The following is a 19,952-nucleotide window of genomic DNA, read 5'->3' on the forward strand; positions in this document are numbered from 1 at the left end:
GATAGAACGTAGAGATGTACTACAGCTGTGCGGGTATAGCAATGTGCAATAGTACGACGTGTACAGATGACATGAACGCTACTGCTGAATCTAATTTGTGAGGTGATGTCCATCCAAATGAAGCGGATCGTCTTTGGTAGGTGGGGTGATGGATCAATCTATGGCGTCGGCACATCTGGCTTGCCAGATGTGGTAGGCAGTAACACTGCTTATCAGCTCCCATCATTGGCTCACACCGGCTTGCAGTGATCATTGGGAAACCCATACCGAGGAAGTAGGAATGGCTGAGATTTGAAAGTGTGATCTGAAGGGTGAAACTTGTGCCATCCTTCTCAAAGAGTAGAAAGATGAGGATGATGATTAGTCTCCATCTGCGAGAAGATTCCCATCAAAATCTTACACAAGCTCCCAAACCACCACAGTATTCGGTGAATCAATAATCTGGGGATCTGCTCCAATAGTAGAGGGTCCAAGTCCTTCTTCTAGAAGTGTCTACATCTAACGTTGTGTGTCGTGTCTCCCAATGTCGCTGGAGCCTCTCCCTCGCAGACATGCACTATGACTTGCCAGCTCAGTTCCATGACCTCTAGACGTCAATGGCGACTATGCGGGGTCGACTCAGTAGAGGAAGTGATGCTGTAAGCTCGATACCAAGCTCAATGCTCTTGAGCTCTCTGTGAAGCTGCATGTACAACTCCTCTTGCTCATTGCCCAGCATGTCACTCTCCTCGGCATGCTGCTCTATGTGGCACTCGAACTCCTCTCGATCAACCTAAATAGCACTTATATAGCTTTTTCCAATAAAGCTATCTTTATTGTATTATAAACTTATAACTCACTTATGAATTATTATAAACCTTGACCGCTATAATCAGCCTCATTTCCTGATCCTACCCGGGTCTCCTAACCCTATGGTTAGCATCAAGTACGTAACATCGGGGTACACATGAAGCAGTTTGGAATGATGATGGGTTTTTCCAAGAGTATCCGGTGTTGTTGACAGACTCCTTTGGGAGCAATGCATCTCCCATCAGTAAACTAAGTAGGAGGGGATGTCACATGCACACACTCCAATAGGGTACAACATGGACATATCTCTAGATAAATGCATAGTTACCTTTTACTTAAAGATAAGCCTTAGCATTTTGTGAGCCCTTATCCAAAGGCCTCCTCCACGAACGAGTGGCCAGTTGCCATTAGATAGACCAGGATTAAGTCAAATGGTCAATGGATCAGCGCATTGTCGCCCACAGTTATGTAAACCATTTGGAATTTACAAGTGTCCACGTCAAAGTTGTAGGAAACTAAGAAACGAAAACGGAAACGGATTTTTCCAGGAGAGGGAAATGGAAACGCCACGTCAAGAAGGAAAAAAGAGAGAGGGCGCGCCGGGTGGGTGTTGGGGGGGGGGTGCGGGGGGGAGTTGTTTAAACCATAGTACTGGGGGAGAGGGTTTGTATGCATGAGAGAGTGAGTCATTGGAGGATGTCTTTGTGGATTTCAATCCAGCATATTGCTGATATCTCTATTCTGAGCCCAAAGCTATACAAAATGGATGTGGGAAAAGCGTAAATGCATGTTATTTTAGCTTGATGTGACCGAAACGTTTCCGTGACGTTTCGATGTTGACTAAAACTTTTCCCAAAGTGTTTCCTATGTTTGACCTTTTGGTACTGTATCTGAGAAAGTGTATAGTTCATGTATGTTTGTAGTGGTGTCGTGGTTCTTTCATAATGTCCTTATCCTACTTGTGTGAGGTATGCTAATGTGTTTTATTGAATCCTATTTCTTTTTTTTAGAACGGAAGGGGGAATCCCCCCTTTGGTCGAGTTGCTGGAATCTACCGACGGCAAGGTGCAACGTGCAGCAGCTGGTGCATTGCGAACTTTAGCTTTCAAGAATGAAGAAAACAAGAATCAGGTAATACCTTCTCAAATCTTGTTTTTCATCTTTTTCTATGAGAGGATTGTTCAAAGGTCTACTTGAGGTGCTTCAGATTTGACAAATTGTGGCTTTGAAAAATTGACTCACCCAATGAATGTATCTTCAAACTATTGCTAGTTTTCTGGCTCTCTTGCAGAGTGCGTTGCTTTCTCTGTTATGAAGGAATGTCTTATGTTATTGAACGAAACTTGGTTTGGTATCACACTTTTTCATCGTATGTGTCAGTTAATGGTTATGTGGGTCTTCACAGATTGTGGAGCACAATGCTTTACCGACTCTGATTTTTATGCTGCGCTCAGAAGACATTGGAATCCATTATGAGGCGGTAAGTTTGTGAACAGGTCATTTGTGAGGATTAACTTAACCTTTTATTTGGATGATTTGCATCTGCCTATTTGAACTAGCATTTGATCTACCCTTATATTGCCGAGAAATGTGATTTTATCATCAGGTATTCAATGTTGTGGTACATCTCACTCTACTTGAAACCTGCACGTTAGAAAGGGTTCACATTAAGAGTTTTGTGTAATGACCAGGATTAACTCGCTAAGAAATCTTTCACCTTACATATGATATGCATGGATGAGATTGAGGAAACAACCATGAACATAGGCTATGGCCTATTGATTTGTCCACATAGACAAGCATCATGAATCATGGTGGATTTCTCCAACAAGAGATCGAAGTGAAGCGATGCCCTTGAGGATAGCTGCCGGGTCTGCATATTCACTTAGCTTGTGCTTTATGGCTGAAATGTTTATTACTAAGTGGACGCAGATTTACATGCAATATTCACTTAGCTTGTGCTTTATGGCTGAAATTTTTATTACTAAGTGGACATGGATTTAAATGCAATCCTGGAGCTTTTATCGTAAGAAAAGAGCATTTGAGGTGTACACAACACAACACTGGTAACATTATCTTCCCATGTGCAAGGGTCAGAATATAAAGAGAAAAAAATATATTTGCTTCTTACCCCCAAATGGCCAACCTAGTAGTCCCGTACACCACATAACCTCGAAGTGCTAGCTTACCAAGCTCCTCAACGTGAAATTGAAATATTGAAGATGATATTGACATCATAGTTCCAACCATATTTTTGAAAACGACAAACGTGATAGGTACGTAAACGTTTGCTTTAGCGTGTGGAGTCACATTCATTGACCCAACCATACCCACCTGACCAACCCAGGCGTGGGTGCCTTTAGTCATTTCCAAAATATGAAATCATGAAATTATAAAGCTTGTGAATGATGACAATGAAATTCTGAACTTGTGAAATTCTGAAATTTTGGATATTCTAAAGATTTTAAAAATCTGAAAAGTCTGATAATTTTGAAAACATACAGTTCAAAGTTCATAAACTAGACTCTATGTAGTAGCAAATACTAGAGACAAATTTCAAAGACTCAAGTATCAACTTTCAATGTCCATTGTCAAATGGTCATATCCTCATTCAGATTCCTCATCCTGCTCTTCCTCCACATGAGAGGGAGATGAAGCAATTTCATTATCATCTTCTTCAACTTGCTCTTGAGTAGCAACTTCCACTCGTGCATTTGTGGCTGCCCCATTCTCCTTGAGTTCTTGAGTAGCAACTTCCAATTGTGCATTTGTGGCTGCTCCCTTCTCCTCGAGTTCTTGAAGTTCCTGGATAGAAATAAACCTTTCATCATTTTTCTCTTTGTTTATCATCTCCAAAGTAACCTCCATCTTCTCATGCAATGAATTGAAGGTTTGTGTGTATATAAACTACTATGTATCGGAGGGCTTCAACCTGTTCCTTGTTTTTGTATGGCTGAGAGAGAAAGGGCTCCATTTCTCTCACATGGAGAAGCAATAGTGCTCTCTGATTGTACCACCCATTTTGCACCTCCATCTACCTCTTGCTCTACCTCTTGCCTCTTTCCTCTCCATATAGGATGCAACATGAAACCTGCAAAACATGCAAGGGAGAGTGCAACATGACCTACCAATCAACATGCAAATCCTTTCTTTCTCTAGTACTGTACAACCCGTACACTGTAAAGGTAACATGTATATGCAACAACCCGTACAACACAAGCAACAGACCATACAAGTTACAACACAGGTACAATTTACATTCTTGTACTGTGCAGCTTGTACACTGTACAGGTAACATGTGCAGACAACAACCTATACAACACAAGCAACAGGCCATATAACACAGGTGCCAGCCCGTACTTCCGAACAAGACATGTCACCTAAAAATGGGATTAAGTGCTTAATTACTTGGTTTTTGAGGTGCACATCGGCTGCTTGCAAAGAAAAGGGAGAAAACGGCACGAATGGCAAAAAGCCCCATGTTTTATTATAAAAAGGGCCACATATGAAACCGGCATACCATATGCGAATGTTCGGAACTATGATTGCCCTGCATTCAAGGCCAGTCAATTGCATCCATTTTATCAGTGATGACTCCTAATGAGGACCTCAATCCAATTGCCAATTTTCATAGTACATAGTGTACTTCAAGTGCAAGTTTTTGATAATGTTTTGGGTTAGAGATGTACACTGAGCAAGTTTGTAAGACCTATTCCAGGACAAATTGCCAATTCCTATTAGAGTAGGCTAGTGCAGGTCACCCGCGGAGCAAATCAGTGCTAAGCCCCCCACAGCTTTGTGAACCCACCTGGAGTTGAAGTATTTACAATTGTCCATGCAGCTTATTAAGCCAAGTTCTGGGTTCCGGACACGTTTGGGGATAGTGAGCAGGCAAGCCACAGGTTTGGACCAGCCTGAGTAGGCCAAGCAAGGTGGGTAGCAGGTCGCACAAGCTGTGACCAACAAATACAAAGGCAGATTTGCTGTAAGCCCAATGGGTCGTGCCGTGACAGACTCAACCATGTATCCAAGAGAGAAATATATAGAGAGACGGGAAGAGAGAGAAGGGATTAGGGAACTTTGCACAGTACACCACACTGAGGGGGGAACAAGCCTCGCCCCCTTTCAGGAATTTATTCAGGAACAATCCACAGGCACGCTGGCCAGGATCAATACATAATGAATACAAAAGCAAACAAATATGCCGATGTAGTATAACCAAGTCGATGTTGATGTTGAGGCACGAGATCTCTAATGCTGAGCTCACCACGGGGTTGACCCACAAGAATATCTCACCGGGCTAGTACCAGATCCAAAATCCAAATCCAAATCCAAGTCTAAGTCCAGATCCAAGTCCAAGTCCAAATCCAAATCCATGTCCAGAGTCCAAGTCCAAATCCAGATGCAAGCCCAAGTCCAAAGTCCAAATCCAAATCCATGTCCAGAGTCCAAGTCCAAATCCAGATGCAAGCCCAAGTCCAAATCCCAAATCCAAGTTTAAATCCAAGTCCAATTCCAAATCCCAAATCCAAGTCCAAATCCAAATCCAAGTCCAAGTTCAAATCCAAGTCCAAACCCCAAAGAACTCCAAGTTTGTATATGAAGTATGTGAGGGATAAGTGTATACGATGAAGCTTCAACTGGGAGTATGTTGCCCAAACAGGATGTAGAAATCAGTCCACAAAGGTCTTACAAATGTGTTAGAACCAGGGTAAGACCATGAGATAGCACTGTATAATCAGTTAGTGTCCCAACACATCAAGTGGCGACACTGGCAGTGGTTTTGTTGGCGGGTAGCCCGCAAGTTCTCTGAAGGTGGCCAAGCAGCGGTAGACAGCTCTACGGCTGGTGCAGGCAACAACCAATAGTGGACAACGTTGCTCTGCAAGTGGCAGCCAGGCAGCACAAACTGGCGGGGGCAGCAGGCACTGGCAGCTGCGATAGCTGGCATATGGAAGACAGAAACAGCAGGTGGCTGCTCCAGTTATAGGTGGTGCTGAAAGTCGGCCAAGCGGTGGGACAGCCAGGTGCTGCACTTGGCGGCAGTTGCTGTCCAGAAACAAGCAGAGGTGATGGCGCTGCTGCCCAGCAGCAAGTCTGTTGGCAGCTCTGTAGAAGGCGCAACAGTTGTATACATAGCACTGCTGGTTAGCAGACTGTTGGTGGCAGGCATAGTAAGTGGCACAAAGCGGTGCTTCAAGTGGTGCAACCCAAGCGCGGCTGTGGTTCTGCTGGTGTAGGAGGCGCAGTCAGGGAGAGGTGGTGGCGCACAGGTACAGCACTGAAAGATGGCACAGCCAAGGTGGCGAAGAAGAAAATTCCCACACTAGGGTGAAGAACATAATGTTAACGATGATGAGCGCCTTGCTTTGTTGATGAGGTTGATGCAGAGTTTCAATCTTTAGTGATAATCTCTTCGCCTTGATCGATGGTCTTCACACTTTCGTGGCTTTGATAACAAAGATGATGATGATGATAATGATAATGACTCCACGATCTCGTTCATGATGCTACAAGAGAGGTTCAAGCCTTTTTATACTTGAGGAGGTCCTTGCTTTTTTGTCAAAAGCAATGCTTTTGCTTTGTTTTTACCTTTTTACTCTTTGCTTTTTGCTTTTCAATAATAAAATATTACTCAACTTTTGTCAAAGTTCTTTACTTTTCTTTTCTAACTTCAAAGCTTTGCTTTTTGGAAAAGCGGCTTTTAGCTTTTTGGTTTGGAAGGTGGTAATGATATCTTTGCCTTGTGGTCAACTCAGTTTGACTTTTTGCTTTTTCCTACTTTTTGACCAAAGAGTGGTGCTTGTTCTTGAACAAACCTTATGGTCCTTGTCCCCATGCCTTCTTCCACTTGTCTAATGTCCGGGCAAGGGTTTCATCATCTGAAGTAGTAGAGCTAGGAGGGCCAAATAGTTACATTTTCCCCAGGAATAGATCCCTCCACTTCCCCACTTAACCATCAACTCAGCAGATCTGCAATCAAGCGTGCTTGGCTAAGCAATCTGGCCTCTTGTTCAACTTGGAATTGAGCCGCACTCACTTTAGCAAAGAAGAAGGTGAGTACCACATTTAGGAAATTCCAAGTCCTTATCATTGTACTTATTTCAACTTCACAATAAAGAAAATACACGGAAAGGTAGGGGCCCTTAGTGGCTTATTTGGTATGCAATATTGTGTAGGTGCATATTCTCTCATAAGTATATGAAATGTTGTGAAAGACTTTGTTGCACACTTACCACTCAAGCTTCAACAGTGTATGTAATAGGAAATGTGGGAAATTTATGCCTCATCTTTCTTCTCGTATTCAGCCTTAACCCTTAAGTGTTGTAACAAGTCCCCCCCTTTACATACATCGTCAACAACCTTTCCCCAGGTTGAGTCAATTTTGAAGCAAAATCATGAAATTTATTATATATTTAGGGTGCCTGCCAGATTGGTGTGTACAAATGCAGTTGACAGATGCCTGTTCATGGTGTTGTGCACCTGAAAATGGCAGGCTGCTTCAAGGGTTCATGGCTTGCAATTCACCAATTCACCACCACAGCCGGGCCATTGCTGATTATACCGGGTTGTGGTGGTGATGGGTGGCTGGCATAAATAAAAAGAGACAAATTTGGGCATCTATGCTGTAGATGCTGGTAGTGGGCTCAAATCAAAGCCTTGAGTAAGCAAAAAACCTGAATTTGCTGCTCAACGGCGGGTGCAAATTGCAAGATCGGAGTCAAGCTCCTCTCTGTGGAAGCATGCCCTGGTTGACCATTGTTACATATCCTTTGTGGCCTTCACCTTTAAACCTACAAATTCATTTCTAGGGTCTCTCCGTTGGGGTGTTTCTCCTCTAATAGGTGACCTCACTGATTGGTATAGCCGTATAGATTCCCTAATATGTACTTGTCCTCTGAGAAATCCCGTGAATGCAGGTGATGTAACACTGTAGAAACAACACTAGAGAGAGGATTTGAGGGATAATTGCGCATTGGAAATGTGCAATGTGAAGGCCTGTAGTGGCAGCACGAGAGGAGGTAATTGGCAGCATACAACATGCAAGGCATAGTTGCCAATAACCTTGTATGTACTCTTTAGTAATTGAGCTATTGTTGGCTCTAAATGCTCAAGAAGAACCTAGCGACTGCCTAGTTTGTCATGTCGTGTTGGGTTTTTCATAAGGGGTGCATTGGTCAACTTCATCGCCTTATTTGGAACTTCCTTTCGTTAGGATTAAATGGCACTGTATACATTAGTGCGAGAGTAGCTTGGGATACCATTATTATGCCTAAGCAAGAGGGAGGATTGAACAACATTGACCTTGAGGTGCAGTGTAAGGCCTTACTTTGTAAGCTGGTTGTTAGAGGATTTCTTCTTGGCATTGAGCCTTGGAAGGACTTTCTTCTGCATTAGATTACAAGGTGCAGTTCGATTAGGGGAGATGATTGGATCTACAGCCCGGCTTTTATATTTTCAGATGTAGAGCACCGACCACCTTCTTCGCCCTTGGTGAGATCTCTTCTGTGAGCCTGGGGTTGCATGAGAAGCTTATTGGTTCATATTCCTCCGTGATCAGTTGAGGACTCTAACAGGCAGTCCACTGTGTGGAATGACTTGATTTTGGATGAATATGGTAGACCTCTTGGGGCAACCATGTGTGACCGCTCCCTACAGGAGGCCTACGTATCGGAAGACAATATACACACATTTAGAACACTCAATCTAAACTGATATTAATCAATGGAAACAACATCAGCAACACAAATACTGGAAATACTGAAAATACAAATGACACCAGCACTGGGGCCGGAAAGAGCTGCCTCCCCCCCTCAATACTTTTTGTATTTCTTGGAGTATTTATATTTGTACAAGTGTCACGGGCCTGATAGGCCAGATTTCTCCACCAAGGAGTGAAAACAACCACATAAAATTGGTTCAAGTCAATGAAGAGGTGTTGGTCGGAGTAGCCTCAAATCACAAGCTCATTCTCATCTTCACTGGGTGCACACTTGCTCTCACTGTTCTTCTGGGACCGTGCATAAATGGGCACGTCCGTACTAATGCAGGCAACTGTGATACACCGCGGAGGGAATGTATCCTGGTTCTCCTAGATAAGCCTTGTACCTGGTTTTTCCTTATACCCTCATGACCTTCACTGGCTTCTCTATATGTGAGGGCAAGGTCAGGGCAATCATGGGAAAAACCACTACCCAATGACCTTCTAAGGTGTATGTAGCTGGAGAAGAAACTTGCCTACACAAAGCTTGAAATAACAACATCTAACTTTAATTGTTATTTGAATTTGAAATAAAATATAGAAACAAATACCTGGCATAGGTTTTAATTCAAATCTCAGCAAAGAAGACCATTTTCCTTTTTGTTGTACTACAAATGGGTGCAATCAGCTGTTGTAATTAGGGCAACCAGCCGGTACAAATGTGGCAGCCAGCACAGTTCGCAGGTACACATGGGTAGCTAGCACATCGGGTACAAGAAGGAAGCGACACTGTTTGCAGGTACACGTGGGTAGCCAACACATCAGGTACAAGAAGGTAGCAACACTGTTTGCAGGTACAACACATTCAGGTGGGCGGGTACAGTTCGTACAGGGAGGCGGGTACAGTAGGGCTGCAAAGCCAGTACAGTACGGACAGGTAGGGGGTAGGTACAACAGCTCCTTAGGCAGGTACAATAGGAGTAAGGAGGTGGGTATATTACCGAAAACTTCCTTGGAGAGAGAGGCGATGGAGCAAGAGGCGCAGCTAGCCAACAGGCGATGATGAGAAGGGAATCCACCAACCTTACACGTGTGTATTTTCCAAAAGAATTCCATGCAAGGCTTTAAAAAAAAAGGTTATAACACCTTAAATCAACTTATTACTTTGGGCACCCTCATAAGCAAATGTCCAGCCCCTATTTAAAATTGGGTGTGAACACAATACCTTTTAAATATTAAGGTTTATCCTAGCTTATAGATTTTACCTTTGAAAAGGGCCAAAATGAAAATACTTACCTCCTGTTCACATGCCACACCACTAAGTCAGCAAACAGTACTCTAGGGGGCGTCCTCGTCCAGTGTATTGGCACGGCATAACAGGCAGACACATGCAAACAAGTCGTGCAAAAACAAATTTATGCATGCAGGTATAAATGCATGTGTACATATAATGGACGAAATTTTCCTTTCATGAAACTTGTACAAGAAGTTCCTGTCGGGCACAAAACTAGAGCAACAGAAAGATAAAGATATGTCCTTGTCTTCCTATGGAGTGACAGTCCCATAGGTAAGACGCCCTTTTAGGCTGCAACTCCCTCCTCTCACAAGGGACCGGGAGTAGCACTCCCGAACAGCCCACAAGCCGGAAGAAAGAGGAACTTTAGTCTATGTGTGTCTGACACTGCCCACCAGCCTGAATCTAGAGAGAGAAAGAAGACAGTAGCCGGCTATCCCTGCACAGTAGGCAGTCCGCCGCCTTCGTGTTGTTTCTCCTACGGTCTACCTTCCACGAGAGAGAGAGAGAGAGAGAGAGAGAGAGAGAGAGAGAGGAGAGAGCCTGCGCTTCTTGTTGCAAAGAGGGAGAGAGAAAAAAAAGTATCCTCCTGGCTTCACCTGCCCCCACCAGCCCCCTTTCTGCAGATCTGCTGGCTACTGTCCAGCGACCCAACGCTCCCTGCTCAGCCCACTGTTTTCTGCAGCCAGCTGCTTGCCTTCCCAAGAGAAAAAGCTGTTGTGCCGTGTAGCTGCAGTTGGCCTGTTGCAAAGAGGTAAAGAGCTTGCTGTTCAGCCCCTGTGCGCCGCTTGCAAAACTGCCGCCAGCCTTTCCAAAAACACGTGTCCTCAGCGTGCAGCCGGCTTCTCCCCAAAAGAGGAGTTTTTTTCCAATCTTCTCCAAAGGTATCCCTTTGGTTTAAAGGTTTTTAAAACCTTTGTCCCCTCCAAACATTTGTCCCACCCCACATGGGGTTATAAAAGGCCAGTTTAATAGTACTTAGTGTCACCTCTTGACCCCAAGGGTGCACATTTAATAAATGTGCTGCACATTGTGTCCTATATACTGACCACCATGCCCAATGTTCGGATACACCGTACAAATACTAGGGTCGTGACATACCCTCCTCTTGAAAGATGGCAAGCGTCCTCGATTGCATCCTGGTGATACACCATGACATCCAAGTGGAATCACACTGATAACGAAAATTGCCTATACAGCAAAATATCAGCCATGTGATCCAATTGAAAGTGAAAAGTACAATATGGCAAGATCAGTGTCCCAATCTCTCTGAGCCATACATATGTTGCAACATTCACTGCAAACCAATGATGTAGTAATAGTCCAAGTTGTATAGCATATACCATTGTGAACCATACATGCAATGGGACTGGTACACGTATATCATAGAAGTCTCATAAGCAGATGTACTGTCAGCTATCAGTACCTTCGGGTGAGACAAAAGCTGCACCAAGCGACCTCTAGATGGCATCTGAGCTTGTCTAACAAGGGAGCAGAGGTGTTACTCCCCTCTTGAGCATCAGGCAATGTTCTAGACCTATGCTTTGTTGAACCTGAATGAGCCGTAGCAAGAGTCGGCTCCAACTCGAAGGCATCAAGATAAAGCTGCAATACTTGAGGTGAATTTGCTAAGTCAGTGGTCACCCTCCTCCGTCCACTTAGCATCCATCGGTGAATAGTTCTTGAACTTCACAAGATAGCGAGACGAGAAACTTTACCTCGTACCTTTCTTTCCTTGTGTGCCAATATCTACTCAGAAATAAGAACCTCATCAAGTTTCTCCACTTTCGGTTGAGCCTCATCTGATACATCCTCAGGCATATCCCCTCGGAAAGGTCCAAGAAGACTCACATGAAATGCATTGTGAATCCTCCAGTGATGTGGTAGCTTCAAACGAAAGGCTACCTTACCGATCTTTTCCAATACCTGAAAAGGGCCATAGTAGCGCATGCTCAACTTAGGGAATAAGCATTGTTTACCCTTCACATCTTCTTGAGCTTGGCTTTCTCAAAACGCAACAGAACCCAATCACCCACTGCAAACTCTAATGCACGCCTGTGACGGTCTGTTGCTTTCTTTTGCTTTTGTTGAGTTCTTTGTAGTGCCAACTTAACTCTCTTGTAAGCTTCATCCATATACCACATACTGGTCAGCCTGAAAGATCTTATCCTTTTTGTGCAAAATGGATGGTACCTTCTTCCCTTCTTCCACAATCTCAAACGGCGCCTTGTCCGTTGAGGTATGGATGGTGTTGTTATAAGCGAATTCCACCAAAGGAAGATCCTTTTCCCATTGTTGCTTGTGCTCTGACACATAGCACTTCAAAAGATCTAACACTTTGGAATTAGCCTCTTTGGACTGCCCATCTGTCTGTGGATGAAGCAATGATGAAATCTTGAGAGTTGTATGCATGTTGTCAAACAACCCTCTCCAAAATAAACTTGTCATGTGTGGATCACGGTCACTGATGATAGACAAAGGCATGCCATGATACTTGAAGATGTTCGCCATGAACAACTTCACCATGTGATCTACTTTGATCTTCTTATGCATGGGAATGAAATGAGTGTGTTTACTGAACCTGCATATGATAGTCCACATGCTATCATTCCCCGTTTGTGTCCTCAGATGATCAAATATGAAATCTATGGCAATGCTCTCCCATGGTCTATCTGGTATAGGTAAAGGCTGAAGTAACCTTGGTGTCTTCTGACGGTCAAACTTCACCTTCTGGCATATGATGCATGCCCTAACAAAAGCATCAACATCCCTTTTCAAGGTCGGCCAATAAAAGAAAGTCTCAATTGCCTTTACGGTCCAAAATGTCATCGATCCTCGGAATAGGGAATCGATTCTTGAGGGTATTCTTGTTTAGCGTCCTGTAATCTATGCACATGTAACAAGAACCCTTTTTTTTTTTTGCACCAAGAGCACAGGTGAGCAAAAAGGCGAGGAGCTTGGCTGAATTAGCCCCTTTTTTAACAACTGTTGTACCTGGCTCATGATTTCTTGTTGTTGGGCTGCACTAACGTGGTATGGCGGTCTATTTGGTGGGGTACTTCCTGGAATAAGATCAATAGCATGTTCTTCTGTCCTTTTCAGAGGAAGCTCTCTCGGCAATGACTCGGAAAAGTAATCTTGGTACTCACGTAGGAAATCGGTCCTATCTTTATATCTAACATAGACAAATTAGATTGAGGTTCATCATCTTTTGCATCCTTAACAAAAACCAAGTACATGGAAAGATGCTTTTTCATTATTACTGATGAAATGGCCGAAGCCGATATAAAAGGAACATATTCCCTTCTAAGCTTTGCATCCAAAATGTGCTCTTTCCCTCTGTGAGTCAAAGTAATCTTCTTGTTGTACGTATCCACCACCGCATGTACCCTATGGCACCATGGCATATCCGACAAAACATCACACCCATCAAGTGGCATGATGTAAAACTCCTCACTGTCAACATAACCCTGCACATGAAGCCTCAGCTTCCCAATGATAGGGGTAATGGGTTCTGCATACCCACGACAGGCCATATTTGCCTCATACATAGGCCCCATCTCGTCTGCACGGATCACTTGTTTCAAAGAAAATCAAAGCGGTCTGATCTTTGACTTTTCCCCATGCTCTATACAACTCTCTCCTCACCACCTGACTGTTTCCCAACAAGATCAGGAACTAACCTTGCAGAAGGCTTTGGTTTCTTAGGCTTGGGCTTCCCTTTAGTGTTAGAGTCCTTGTTGGACTTATGCTTAGGAGAATTGAAAGACATATGTCCTTCTTTGGTATAGAAAAAGCATTTCTTGGCATCCAATAGAGCTTGCTTCTCCTTAGGACTTCTCTTAGGCATTGGTAACATTTTATACCGCTTCTTTGCAACCACTATTGTATCTCGAGGTGCCTGCGTTGACTTCTCGGTTTTCTTGCCAGTGCTTTTGTTGCCCTTAAATCCAGTTGAAACCCCCGTGAGTAACGCATTTGTTCTCATAGCATTCTCTATCATCTGCGACATATTTGCTACTCGGGTCTTAATGCAATAGTCACGCACTTCCTTGGGCAACCCACAACAATACTTCTCAACTTGCTCAGACAGTGGCACTGCACGATAAGAAGTAACTGGGAGTAAAGCTTCCCAAAACTTCTTGTTGTAATCCTCTAGATTCTCACACTTCAATGCATCCAACTTATGCCATGCTGTCATTACATCCACCTCAAATGTAGATGTGAGCCACATAGAAGAGAACACCTGTTTAAACTATACCCAAGTAGATGGTGCTATGCCCGGCAAGAGAAGAGTAGACCACCACTGCAATGCATTACCCTTGAGAAAAGTAGCAGCTTTTCTCACTTTCGAGGACTCAGTGTAATTGCCACCAGAAAAAGCAGCATCAAACTGTTGTAAAAAGGTAAGAGCCTTGAGCCTGTCTTTTGCCTCACTGAATGTGTCAAATTTCACTGCAGCTCCCCCTTCCTTATAATCCTTGGTCTTACCCAAAGGCGCTAGATTATCATAAGTTGAGTACCTTTCATATTGTGTGTACTCTTATCCTACTCTGATCTTTGTATATGGTGTGTTGAGTGTTGTGTGAAGTAGAAGAAGATTTTCAGCCTCTCACCTTGTGTGCTCTCTTTTAGGGTTTTGTGAGTGTGTGTGTGTGCTTACAAGAGTTGAAGCTCTCTTCTCCCCTACATCTTTTCATGGTATCCGAGATTGGTTCATGCTAAGAGCTGAGCTGCAAGCAAGAGAAGAACAAGAAGCGGTAGGAGGGTAAGAGCTTCAACTACTCTTCCCTATTTGTGTTGGCGACTACACCCTTGTCAGGAGGAAGTGGCTTTACAAGGTTGCTACCCCTTGCATTCATAGCCATACTAAGGTCAACATTGCCAGTTCCCACACCCTGCATACCATGCAATCCTGTTGACCCTCCCATGTTTCCAAACATGCCACTATGCATTCCGGGTTGCATGTCCCCATACATGTTTTCTTGCATTCCGGGCTGCATGCCCCCATACACGTTTCCTTGCATTCTGAGCTGCATACCACTATATATGCTGCCTTGCATTCCAGGCTGAAAACTAGCACCAAAATTTCCTTGCATTCCCATTCTTCGTTGAGGATAACCCCCAGTCATAGATTGGAACACAGAACCTCCTCCAAAATAGCCTGGATGCAAAGATTGCCGCGGAATAGGTGGCTGCTCGAAAAAGGAATTCCGTGGGTTAGCACCATAAGTGTTCTGCATGTTGGAAAACTGTCCATAAGCAGGATCCTGTGGGATAGCACCACTATTGACCTGAGGTGGGTTCCTAGAACGCACCTTTTTCTTCTTCTTCTTAGGCTCAGAAGGGGCCCTCATAAATTCATAAGCAGGATCCTGTGGGATAGCACCACTATAGACCTGAGGTGGGTTCCTAGAACGCACCTTTTTCTTCTTCTTCTTAGGCTCAGAAGGGGCCCTCATAAATTCATCAAACTTCTTACTTTGTGTGAGTTGCTTGAGCACACCCACTGCCTTGCCAATCGGGCTTTAAATTGGGCATCCTCTTCCTCTTTACTTGGCATCTCTTTTGGCTGTGTTACATCATCAGAATGTGCATCTGTTGCACCCTGTTCTTCTGCATGTATATCCTCAAATGCAATCCTCTCAGGAGTGGACGACTCCTCTTTCTCTTCCTCTTCCTCTTTCTCATAGTCATAGTCTTCTTCTTGATTAGACATCTTGCTGAAATTTACAGCAACGACTTCTCTTGAGACAACCACGAGCTCACCCCCTTGGGAAAGTTGTTGATGGTCCTGGCAATAGAAACCAAAGTGCGGTAGACTAACAACCGCCCAAACACAGCTGTAAATCAGCAAAGTAAAAAGATAAAAGGGAGCTAGAGTGCTCCTACACAAAAGCAACGACACCTGTTGGCCCCAAGCTTGGCGCCCCTTTCGGCATTTCTTTATTCACATTCGAGGAAGAGTTGAATTGAATACATCATATAATATGCATGTCCAAATTGCTAGTCCCTTGGTCCTCTTAGCATACAGGCTTCACACAGCCCTATGCTCAAAACACCACATCGTTCTTCACCTCTAATCTACCAAGAAGGTACATCCATGAGGCCTTGAAAACGCAGCCAATTTGTCCATGCATGTTGCCATAAAATAGCCCACGAACCCCTCCAAAAACATGCTAGAATTGCTCTTGTTTCTGCCCTCTTAGGCTACAAATCCCTCCTCTCACAAGGGACCAAGAGTAGCACTACCGAACAGCCCACGAGCTAGAAGAAAGAGGAACTTTAGCCTGTGCGTCTGACAATGCCCATCAGCCTGTATCTAAAGAAAGAAAGAAAGAAAGAAAGATATATTCAGCGTCTACTAAAGACCCAATGGGCCTATGAGACCAAAGTGATACAATAATGTCCATGGCATATTTCATCATGGAATGGAAAATAAAATAGAAAGAAAACATAAACATAGCTATCTCACTTAGGTGATACAAAACTGTCCATGGAAATACTAAGAACATAGAAACATGAGAGCAGCATCAACTTCGAACAGATGGTATACCACTCTCCAAAATATCAAGCATGGGGCTAATGAGTATGGCCGAGAGGTCTCCCTGAGCTATGTCACGTGGAAAGGTAGCTCGATGGCGGTGGAGCATGTCGTGGATCTGGAGCTGATGAGGTGATCGTGGTCGACCCGGGGGGGGGGGGGGGGGGTGTGGAGGCTTGGTCTGAGGTAACTCATCTCGAGCGAGGTAGGTCCGAAGCAGCTCCTGGAGGGTCCACAGGATCCACTATATCGGTGTCCTCCACCTCCTGGGTCTGGAAGAAACTAGTGATGGTTGGCTGGCGAGGGAGGGGGCGGGGTGGCTGGGGCCGAAGCTCTCTCAAGAAGGTGTCCTTGTGTCTGCGGAGCTCAAGCAAGAAGAGGCCTAGGCAATGCTAGTCTTGGAAGTCAATGATCCTGGAGAGTGGACCAAATCCCTCACGAAATAGACAGTGAAACCTCCCGCAGATCTCATAGTATACTGGGTAGCGGCATATGTAATGCTCCTCTGTCTCAACCTCTGTGTGGCATAATCGGCAGATCCTCTCCTCTCTGGGTCTCCGTATGAGCCTCCCGGCTATCCTTGCACAGTAGCAGTCCGCCGCCTTCCTCTTGTTTCTCCGATGGTCTACCTTCCACGAGAGAGAGAGAGAGAGAGAGAGAGAGAGAGAGAGAGAGAGAGAGAGAGAGAGCTTCCTGTTGCAGAGAGAGGGAGAGAGAGGTGCACGCTGGAGTGCGGAAACTCGGTCTGAGGTAACTCCTCTCGGGAGGTAGGTCCGGAGCAGCTCATGGAGGGTCCACAAGATCCACTATATCGGTGTCCTCCACCTCCTGGGTCTGGAAGAAACTGGTGATGGTTGGCTGGCGAGGGAGGGGGTGGGGTGGCTGGGGCCGAAGCTCTCTCAAGGTGTTCCTGTGTCTGCGGAGCTCAAGCAGGAAGAGGCCTAGGCAATGCTAGTCCCGGAAGCCAATGATCTTGGAGAGTGGATCAAATCCCTCACGAAATAGATAGTGAAACCTCCCACGGATCTCATAGTATATTGGGTAGCGGCATATGTAATGCTCCTTTGTCTCAACCTTTGTGTGGCATAATCGGCAGATCCTGTCCTCTGGGTCTCGGTATGAGCTTCCCGGCTATCCTTGCATAGCAGCAGTCCGCCGCCTTCCTCTTGTTTCTCCTACGGTCTACCTTCCTCACGAGAGAGAGAGAGAGAGAGAGAGAGAGAGAGAGAGAGAGAGAGAGAAGAGAGCCTGCGCTTCCTGTTGCAAGAGAGAGAGAGAGAGAGAGAGAGAGAGAGAGAGAGAGAAAAGTATCCTCCTGGCTGCACCTGCCCGACCAGCCCCCTCTCTGCAGACCTGCAGGCTGCTGTGCAGCTGGACCCAGCGCTCCCTGCTCAGCCCACTTGTTTTCTGCAGCCAGCCGGTTGCCTTCCCAAGAGAAAAAGCTCCTGTGCCGTGTAGCTGCAGCCGGCCTGTTGCAAAGAGGTAAAGAGCCGCTTGCAAAACTGCCTGCCAGCCTTTCCAAAAGCGTGTGTGTGTCCTCAGTGTGCAGCCGACTTCTCCCCAAAAGAGCAGTTTTTCTCCTATGCCAAAAATAACGTAACCCCCCCCTCCAAGGGGCCACAATTCTCTCCAAAGGTATTCCTTTGGTTTAAAGGTTTTTAAAACCTTTGTCCCCTCCAAACATTTGTCCCCCCCCCCCCCCCCCCCCCCCCCGCCCCCCCCTCCCCCCTACATGGGGTTATAAAAGGGAAACTTAATAGTACCTAGTGTCACCTCTTGACCCCAAGGGTGCACATTTAATAAATGTTCTGCACACTTGTGTCCTGCATACTGACCACCATGCCCAATGTTCGGATACGCTGTACAAATACACAGGGTCGTGACAGCATACCTTTTTGGAAGGATGAGGAGGGATGCCCACATGTTTTGGTGCTATTGCTTGGTTGACACAATTGGGCCCGCGACTCATGTTTGAAGGGAATGATAGAGATATGGTCATGAAGATTACCGAGGGAGTGGGTCAGCGGTGCCGTCTTCAAGACCTTCCAGAGTCGGGCTATGTATCACTAGCATAGCGATTGTATGATACACAGTGCATTTGTAGGATCTGGCGTGATGTTATCCACACGCTCATGGTCACTTGGGCCATGATTCAGGGATCTTCGAGGGCTGCAGAAAGCAAACGAGGCCAGTTCATGAAAGAATGGGATCATGGCATCTCTTTCACTCTCATATGGGACCTTGATGGCAGCACCAGGTCCTAGATTGGTTGAGATTTCCGCCCTGCTTGATCTGAAATCTCCTTCTTGTAAACTTTTTCATACTTAATAGAAGTCTTTTTTTCGGGGGAAAAAAATGTCATAGAAGGAAAGGGATGTTGGCACAAACGACAAAAGAACATGGTAATTAGAGTAGCATGATAGGCTTTTGAGCCTTGCTATTGGTAAATTTGATCCATGTGTCAAGAGACACCTTCATATTTTAGAAGACAAACTGGATCTAAGCACAAATGGCCTTTAAGAATTTGGTGACCCTCTCTTGAAAATTCTCATTCTGCTCTTGCTTTGTTTTATTGGTGTTTTTAGCTTGCTGAGCCCTTAGGGTAGCCTCCAAGTCATTTTAGGAGGTTGCAGAAGGCTGCACCTCCTTAGCAAGCAAGGCTAGTTCTTAAGAGAATCCAACACAGCCTTGAATCGCCGCCGGATGACTTTTCTTTAACCTGCTAGGGTAAGGGTATGCTTTATTTCTCATGGTGGTTAAAAGTGGCAGGCAGGTTGGTGGCATAGGATAAGAGTAAATCAATTCAATTGAAAAGTGAGGCAACTTTTTTGTATTAAATAAGGTATGCAAGACTTGGTACTGTAATGCTGTAGCTGAAGCATCGAAAATGTTATTTAAGCAGATTTCCTAGACTTATTTTTTCTCGTATCCCGTTCGGTGGAGTGCCAGCTTGTACATTTATCTGGACGGAAGGCTGGCAGATCTGCTGCTTTTGGTAGAGAGCTGACTGTCGTTTCTTTTGTGCAGGTAGGGGTTATTGGAAACCTTGTACATTCCTCTGTCAACATTAAAAAAGAGGTACTTCTTGCTGGAGCACTACAACCTGTAATTGGCCTGCTAAGGTATAAAATCTTTGATGCTACAACCCCTTTGTCTAGATTGGACATGTCAATTAATGGTGGTTTACTGTGGATAGAAGTGACACGATATTTTGGAACACAATTTTGTTATATTTTTTTGCAGCTCTAGGTGCCAAGAGAGTCAGCGAGAGGCAGCGCTGCTCTTGGGGCAGTTTGCTACAACAGATCCAGAATGCAAGGTTGTTGATGAGGCTCTTTTGTTTATTTTGGGCACTTGACCGGATTTTGTAATCTGAAAAGCTGTGCTTTTGGCAGCCATTTCTTGTCTGTTCCAGCTTCTTCTTAGTCTTCTAGTATGACCACAAGTGGTTTATGTTGGGAATGTATCCTTTGTTGTCATTTGATTGTGAGGTAGCAGGTCCACATTGTTCAACGTGGTGCTGTCAGGCCTTTGATAAGGATGCTGGAAGCTGCAGACCCTCAATTAAAAGAGATGGCAGCATTTGCCCTCGGACGACTGGCTCAGGTAGTTCATCAAGGATA

General features: G+C 44.8%; 1 protein-coding gene across 2 annotated transcripts in view; it reads left to right on the forward strand.

Moving 5' to 3' along the window:
• Positions 1-19,952, forward strand: part of LOC147627667 (ARM REPEAT PROTEIN INTERACTING WITH ABF2-like) — a 95,132-nt gene that overhangs the window by 57,461 nt on the left and 17,719 nt on the right. For both annotated transcript variants that reach the window (XM_086814604.1, XM_086814603.1), the window contains exons 4-8: positions 1,800-1,920; positions 2,195-2,269; positions 19,357-19,451; positions 19,573-19,648; positions 19,828-19,935. In XM_086814604.1, the coding sequence (XP_086670730.1) occupies positions 1,800-1,920; positions 2,195-2,269; positions 19,357-19,451; positions 19,573-19,648; positions 19,828-19,935 (475 nt within the window). The remainder of the gene's footprint in view (positions 1-1,799; positions 1,921-2,194; positions 2,270-19,356; positions 19,452-19,572; positions 19,649-19,827; positions 19,936-19,952) is intronic.

The sequence above is a fragment of the Cibotium barometz genome, chromosome 20 (assembly GCF_041138505.1).
Source record: "Cibotium barometz isolate CiBa-2024 chromosome 20, ASM4113850v1, whole genome shotgun sequence".
Classification (NCBI taxonomy): Eukaryota; Viridiplantae; Streptophyta; class Polypodiopsida; order Cyatheales; family Cibotiaceae; genus Cibotium; species Cibotium barometz.